Source organism: Anabas testudineus, chromosome 2 (genome assembly GCF_900324465.2).
Source record: "Anabas testudineus chromosome 2, fAnaTes1.2, whole genome shotgun sequence".
NCBI classification, from domain to species: Eukaryota; Metazoa; Chordata; class Actinopteri; order Anabantiformes; family Anabantidae; genus Anabas; species Anabas testudineus.
This window is the reverse complement of record NC_046611.1, coordinates 28,336,385-28,344,463: the sequence shown is the minus strand read 5'-3', so window position 1 is coordinate 28,344,463 and position 8,079 is coordinate 28,336,385. Positions and strand designations below refer to the sequence as shown.

The following is an 8,079-nucleotide window of genomic DNA, read 5'->3' as shown; positions in this document are numbered from 1 at the left end:
TAAAGGCATGTAGGCAGATCAGGTATTAGAGTCAATATATTGTCTTCACTTAATTCAGATCATACATATTTTCATAGTGGTGATCCAGCAACATCACAACTGTTGTTAAACTGTTTATTTGCCGTCTATTATGTTATTTTTTTGTGTGATGCAATTGAGAGACTTCTTCTTCTTCTGTGGAGGGAGAGGGTTTCAACAAGCACCCCAATCACCCACATCTATTCTGTTGCAATTTCAGTCCTTTAAATTATAATTTTATATTAAACCGCACAAGTGAAAGCACCAAAAACACCAGAGAAGGCAGCGGAATTCACAACATGGTTGTTCTTATTTACATATCTGTCTCTTTGTGTTGTCAGACTACTGAACAAGGAATAGTGTGGTGATTTAATCACAGATCAAATGTCAAAATGCCATTCCCAGACTGCTCTTCAGTGGTGGTACGGCTGTTAACTGTCCATGTCGCCTCTCTCTCTGAGGTCAGCTGTACAGACCACTGTGTTTTCTACTGTCTGCATTGAGTGTCAGACATAAAGCTAAAGCTTAAGCGCTAAACTTGAATCTACCTGTCAGAACCAGATCATATAACAACAGTCACTAGAGACCAAGATGATCAACTCATGGAGGACTAATTTAAAATCACATAGAAAATTAAAGTGAAAAATTGAAATCATAGATTCATTCAAGTTGCCCAAACATCATGACACATGTATGATGTATGCCATCAACAACGTCTGGGCGTGGTGTTCTGAGGGATCCTCCCAGACCTGGATCAGGGCATCTGTGAGTTCCTAGACAGTCTGTGCATAAGTCTGTGGTCTACCTTCCCAGACCATCACTGGTCAACCACCAAGTCATCGTCATGCTTGATGATGTTACAGGCAGCATAATGTGCTCGGTGTGAACCTGCTCTCATCTGTGAAGAGAAAATAGTGCTGGTGGGGGACCTGCCAATTCTGGGGTCCTTTGGTGAATGCTAATCAAGCTGCATGGTGTTGAGCTGTGAGTCATGGAGTCTGTTTCTCACAGTTTGGTCAGACCACCAGTTCACACTGGTGGTCTGCTGGAGGTCATTTTGTAGGGCTCTGGCAGTGTTCCTCCTGTTCCTCCTTGCAGAGAAGAGCAGATACTGGTCCTTCTGCTGAGTTGTTGTCCTTCTACAACCGTGTCCACCTCTTCTGGTATAGCTGGTGTTAGTCCTGTTATAGATTAACTGGAGTATTCGGCATATACACAGCTCTAATTTCAGACACATTAATCTCACTTTTCACCAACAACATTACATTAGATGTTAACGTTTAACATTTAGTAGAAGCAGTATTACCTTGATATAATTCATTTTCATATTATGACATCAAACCCTGCTGCGCCTCAGATCGACTCAGAGAGTTGTTAGTTCTTATACTAAAATGAAGCTTTTCAGTGGGGAACAGTGTATATCAAACTTATTGCAAACCAAGTTGCAATAATTGTGATAACTGGAACAGCAGACTTTTCATGCCGTTAGTCAATTAAATAATAACTTATACTTTAATAACCCCCTGACTTCAGTCCAGCTGTGTAGGTGTTTAACTTTCTTAAAATCAGACACTTTTTCACAATGATGACAAATGTCAGATTTCTTTATGTCACTGTCCTCATCCGGTCAGGTCAGTCTGGTTCCTGTTCTTCCTATACTTCCCACTCAGCAGCACGCATGTGGTACTCTTAAAGACTGTTCCCTTTGATGACTGGGGATCTAATTCACTTGCTTCAGCTGAAGAATTTGAGCAGATCTGCCACAGACCTGAGCATATTGCGTTATTGTCTGAGGTGGATCTTCCCTCTTGGGTGAAGTGGAAATAACTCTTCTTGTATCCTATTGTCCAGATGGTGAACCTGAGTTTGGAACAACAGCGAGCGTTGTGGTGGAAACAAAACATGCTCACGTAGTAGACCTGTTTCATATTCCATGCAAGCAAATGGTGATTCAGCTGTAAATGCAAATGTCATGCACCAAGTGTTTTGTGTTCACAGTATTCAGGTCACTTTCTGCCCTGCATCTTGGTAAATGGGATACACTACTAGACACTGAAAACAATTGTTCTTCTGTAAACATATCTGTCAGAGTGGAGTGACAGTGCCGTGCAGCATTTGCATCAACACCCCTATCAGACATTTTAACAAGATTTAACAAGTAAGCGTCAAACTGTGCTTGCATGGCTGGAAGCCTTCTCAGCTGTGCTGTTACTCTGGTGGACATTTGGATTTTTAAGTTCAAGGTTTGTTTGTTCTTATTGTTCCAGAGACTGAGTAGTGGAACTGCAGGTTTTAACAGTCACAATGTGGTTTTGTTTTACCTGTGAGTAAATGTCTGATGATTATCCTTTCTCACCCCGACCCCCACAGCCCATCAGTAGCACCTTCTAGTGTTTGAGGGAAGGTGAAGGAAAAAGCACCACATCAGAAGACAGATGGCGCAGCCTAGAAGAGGATGATATAGAGTCATCAAAGCCTGTCTTCAGACCTGTTAAAACATTATATCCTTCACCCCACTGCTGTTATTCTGTTTTTGTTTCTGTTTCTGGCAAGTAACAGGAGGGAAAACTTGCTTGTTTTCCAACTATCTCTGCCCTGCCCACTGCTGATTACCTGGATCAGGTGTTCAGTCAATGACAAACTGGAAGATACCAATTCACTTTGCCTGCCCTTATTCCACACTCATCTAAAATGTTATCTCCCAGCTTCTGATTGACTGAACACGCCTGATTCAGGTAATCAGTAGCGGGCAGGACATAAATGGATGGAAAACAAACAGCACAGGGGACCTGAGGACTGGGTTTGGGAGCCACTGACCTAAAACATTTCTGAGCCAGTCCATGAGTAAAAGTGTTCAAAATGTTTTCATAAAACATCAATGTTGGGTTCGATCACTGTCATTTCAGAAGAGACATTACACTTTGTAGTGCAAAATTATCTTTATTCCATAAACTCTGATTATGACCAACAAAACAACAATCTGAACAAAAAAACTAAAGACACTACATAAGATAGCTGTGACTTCTATTAAAGGTTAAAATAAAGAATGCAACTGAAATCACACAGTTTTTTCAAGACAGGTTGGTAAATAGGATGGTCCAAGCATTTTGGAGAACTCGCCACAGTCCTGTGGATTTTGACATCCTCAGCTGCTCTTCATGTCATCCCTCACTGACTCGGTGAACTTGCTCTGTGGGAGCCCCACTATCTCCAGATCCCCTTGTTCTTCTTTTACCTGAAGATGGTTCATTATGACTGTAACTGCACGTGTGGGGTTGATGTCTTATGCTGCTGTATGAATTTTGGACCCATCAGATTCTTTTGCTGATGATGCTGTGTGGTGGATAAGAATCTAACCATTTAAAGTGCCTAAAACATTTACATTGTACCGTATAAGAACTGCAGTAATACAATAATACATAGTTTATATTCAAGATTCCACACAGTCAACAATAATAATGTTTTATGAGACATTTTGTTGCTGTTGTTCCTTCAGTTCTCTGCCTTCATTGTGTCCATGACTTCATTATGTGTGAGATGTTATTTAATGCCTTTATCCTTCAGTAGCGTCCTCACAGTTTTCAGGTAGTCAGGGTCTGGGTATCCATCACTGAGAGAACACACAGACAATTTTATTACATTTAGATCAATAGTTCTTATGTCACTTCTGTCATTTATTCTGTCATACCCCTTTAAAAGCAGAATGATAATTAATTCGCACACAAATATTTACAAAATGCATTATTGTAAAACAAATGTATTGCAATAATAATGTATTGTAATAATGTACATCACAGCAAAACTTTGCCCAATGTGCCTCGTTTGGAACAGTATGAGGTTCTCCCACTACAATAAGAGTGAATGTGAGAGGAGCTTCTGTTAAAATACTGTACATACAGTCCAGACTGACTGTGTTTGAGGCTAAGAGCAACATAAACAACAACTACATAAATGAATCATCTTATTGAGTCAGTTCAGTCCTTCAGAAGTGTTCCTACAGTTTAGTCAATAATGTTGTCTGTGGTTGTAATATGTACGTACGCTCCGCTTCCTCCGTCTTGTTGGGTTTTTAGGGGGATGAACGCTGTGGTGATCACGTCCTTTCCATCTGTATTTGTGGCAACAGTAAAGAGGAGCTGTTGGTAGAAAGCCCTTTCAAGAAGCTTGAGAACCTTTTTTCCCTCGCGGTTGTCAGGCAGGTAAGCACAGAGCCGTATCCCTGAATAGGGCTGTCCAGGATGAGGGTGTTTCTCCTGCAGGAAGAGAAGTTATGTTTCAGTCACACAGTACCCAACACTGTCTTCTACAGGACTCCATAAAGTCTATTCAAGTCAGGTTAATGTCAATTTAACAAATACTGTAAATAGAAAATGTCATATGAGACATGTGCAATAGCCACTATGGCTATTGCAGCGTGCATATGGCTCAGCTCTGTAGGCTATTATCATCAAATTAGTAGGTTGTTATCATGTGCTGAACCACCGTCATCGTGGTTAATAATAAATGTGGGTCACCTTATTATAGCACATAGCGTTGATGATATGTACTTGTTAGAGTACTGGTGCATTTTACCCCTTCTGGATTACGAGTGTGAAACAACTGATAATGGGCCTTTAAGTGGAGTGGTAAAATTTGAAAAAACTGGCAAACAGCAGGAATCACATTCATTCACAGGTAGCTGTGGCAGGAACAGCAATACATCACAGTGTGCTGTGATTGGTGAATGAGTTGATGTAATACATACAGTACTCAAATGCAATATGTTAATTATGGCAGCAGCGCTAACACATGTGTTTCCCTTTACAAACTAAACAGACTAAAAGTGCTTTCAGTGTTTTCCTCTTTGCAGGTCCCATCGTCCTGTAGCCCTGATAACCAGACTAACCAGATCATCAGCTTTCTTATTGGGAAGAATGCTGCCAGTCTCCATAGAAACCTGCACTCGGAGCTCTTTCACTTTCTTTCATTTAAACTAAAGTCAACTCTGATGTGGTTTTCTTCTCTTTCAAGGTTGTCTGTGACTTTGCTTTCTGTTCTTGTCACTTCATTCCATGAATCAAACTGGGAATTAATCCTGTGTAAAACATGTTCTTTTAAAATTAGCCTTTGAATACCTTTAGGTACAAACAATTTAGCCATGTACAAACCCATTTGACTCAAAGTGTGCTTGAATTTCCAAATAAAAATGACTGAAACATCTGCTAAAATCAGTCATTTTCTGAGAATAGATCCACCAAACAGTAACTCGGACTTTAAATAAATGTACAACAGGAGAGGCCGACCCTGGTCCTCGAGGGCCACTGTCCTGTCTGTTTTCCAGCTATCCCTGCCCTACGCACTGCTGATGGCCTCAGTCAGGTGTGTTCAACCAGTCAGTAGCTGGGGCAGTTAGAAAACAAGCCCTCAAGGACCAGGGTTAGCAACACCCGATGTATAGTGTGGTTTGAACCTAGCTTACTGTCTGTACTCCATCCTGGAAAACAAAGTTGATCTGCACGGTGTTGTCATGAGGGAATCCGGGCAGGTCTCTGTGGAGGACCACCCAAGTCATCTGTCCTTGTGGTTGGACATTTGGTGTTCGGTATGTCCCATTCACTCCATCCTCAACTGCACATAAAGCAGATTATATTTTATTATTATTAATGATTATTAATTAATGATATTATTAATGATTAATGATTATTAATGAGAAATAGATAAATATCAGTAGTACTGCTGTTGCTAATACTATTACTAACAGTAATAGGATGAATATGAATACTACTACTAATGATAATAATATTAATATTAATACTACTACCACTAATGATAATAATGATAATGGACATCTTGACACTGGGAATTAGGTGTGTGTTTTTGTGACAGACCTTGTTGTTCCAGTGATGGAGGACCCTTGTTGTCCAGATAGCGGTTACAGTGTAACTTGTCCTTGCTCTGGCCAGATCCCATACTGAGCAGCAGTCAATGAACACACAAGAGGGAAACAGATCAACAGGTTTGACTGATGAACAACGATAATAACAAAAAAAGATTACTGTCAAAGAGTGAGAGAGTCATTGAGGTCAGTTATCTTGCCCTGGTCAGTGCTAATCAGCCTGTGAAAAGAGTTGTACAGAGTCTCTGGAAGCTCTGAAAAGAAAATATACAAGCAAGCAACTGTCCCAATCACCTAAGAGGACTCCATGACTGATTCTGATAAGTAAGATCATTTTTTACATTTTGTGCTTTATTGCTGTTTAGGCCCATATCTTCAAAACACTCGGGTTTAAAGTGAATTTGAGCTATGCTGTGAGGCCAAGAATTTGCTTTTTACACAGTGCATAGCAGCACTTAAAAGCAGTGAACTTGCAGAGCAGGCTTGAAAACATTTATCCATTCAGACAAGACAGTTTGTCTGTTTTTGTGATTGCTGAAGATTTTGAGGTTTTGGTCATTCGCACCCTGACTTGCTTAAACCATTAAGGTCAAAGGACAGAGAGCTGTTAGCGCCTTGTGAATAAAAGTGTGAATTGGAGTGAAACTGCTGGATAAACATGTCATTAGATCAGTGTCCACTCAGTCTGTGCTTGAAGAGTCGACTCTTCTAACTCTTGAATGGAATCAGCAGTTGTTCCACCATCAAATGTGTAATATTCACACATACACCATACTGTTGGTGTAATGACAATATAATATTAGCGATTCCTCTTATTTCGTCTTAATCCTAATTGTAGATACACAAACTGTGAGTGCACATGGACTGTTTAAGTGACTTCAACGTGTTTCCAGTTTTTGGTAGTTAAATTGTTAAATCCAAATCCAGTGTGTTGTTACCAATATACTATAGAGTGTGAAGAAAAACCCCAAGACATGGTATGAATTGTATTAATTTTATTGCTGCATTCCATTTATATTTTACTATTAAACAGGTTTAACCTTTTTAGCAGAGCAGCAGCTCTTTAATGAATGTGTTTAACCACTGTTCTTTGTGGCCTGTGAACTTTCCCAGCTGCCATTAAGTTGGTGATTACAAATTACTAACATAATGTTTCATTAAAACTTGACGCACAACTCATCCCTGAACCAGAAGTACATTAAAGTATGTGGACCTCCTTGCTTTGTTATTGAAGAATGCTAGTCACGTATAAAGTCAATGTTCTAACCTAAACATTTGAGACCGTACCCTCGACTGACTAAAACATCCGACATGGATGTTATCACTTCATTCCAATGATAGTGGAGGAGCTTCACTGTGGGTGTGAGCAGAAATCTAGTTTGTCAAGCTCCTCTGTTAGTGTGTGGTTAGATGCCACAAATAGCTGATGACACCAATAGAATTTGATTTTCTGATTCAATGTTAAACACCGGCCTGTGTTTTCGTGAGACTGTTGAGCTTGTGTTCAGATATTATCCCAGTGAATCAGGTGGCACTTGGAAATTTGGAATGACACCTATAGTTTTTGTGACTGTTTTTTTTGTTTGTTTTTAAAGTCACTTCTACACTACAGTCTATGCAGGTTTGGCTGACACAACACAGGCAAAGACATTTCTCAACTTCTAATTATTATAGTAAATCTGTTTAACAGTATGTGGTTGTTACCTTCATTTGTACCTGCTGCTTCTCTTCTCCACACCTTAGTGAAATGGTGTCCTTATCGTCTGTCTCACTCCTGCGTGGTCCTGGGCATCAGCTGTCTCGTTCAGCTCATGATGACATGAGAAACAGACAGACAGACACAGATACAAAGAGGAAGAGAGAGATGGGCGTGTCGACTTGCTGAGGTGTGGTTTAGTGCTGAGTGATCTGTCTGACTGGTGTAGCAGCTTTGACGGCTACTGTAAGGTAACCTCTCTATGAGATAGAGAGAGAGCGAAAGCTGTGAGCAGGAATGTGTGGCAGAGTGGTGAATGAGTGCTAAAATAAAAAGAACTAAATGACTTGACTTGCAGGCATGAATTACAGGGACTAAATACCCTGACGCAATCTGCACTCTGAGCTTCATCCATCCAGCCAAGGTGATACTGAAGCCAAGAGCACTGACCAACAACGCTATAATGATAATAATGTTTAAATCAAAGTGG

The 8,079-nt window shown here is 40.2% G+C and overlaps 1 protein-coding gene across 2 annotated transcripts; it reads right to left on the bottom strand.

The window, feature by feature from the left end:
* Positions 1 to 2,942: 2,942 nt before the first annotated feature.
* Positions 2,943 to 7,741, bottom strand: dtx3l1 (deltex E3 ubiquitin ligase 3L1). 2 transcript variants are annotated; one of them, XM_026361271.1, is made up of 5 exons: positions 7,598 to 7,741; positions 5,886 to 5,968; positions 5,477 to 5,625; positions 4,060 to 4,271; positions 2,943 to 3,628 (listed from the first exon to the last, which is right to left on the bottom strand). In XM_026361271.1, exons 2-5 carry the CDS (start codon positions 5,965 to 5,967, stop codon positions 3,559 to 3,561), a joined length of 513 nt encoding a protein of 170 aa, XP_026217056.1. In that variant the 5' UTR covers position 5,968; positions 7,598 to 7,741; the 3' UTR covers positions 2,943 to 3,558. The 2 variants fall into 2 exon arrangements, with proteins under 2 accessions (XP_026217056.1, XP_026217057.1); XM_026361272.1 differs by having other exon boundaries at positions 7,610 to 7,715.
* Between the last annotated feature and the right edge of the window lie 338 nt (positions 7,742 to 8,079).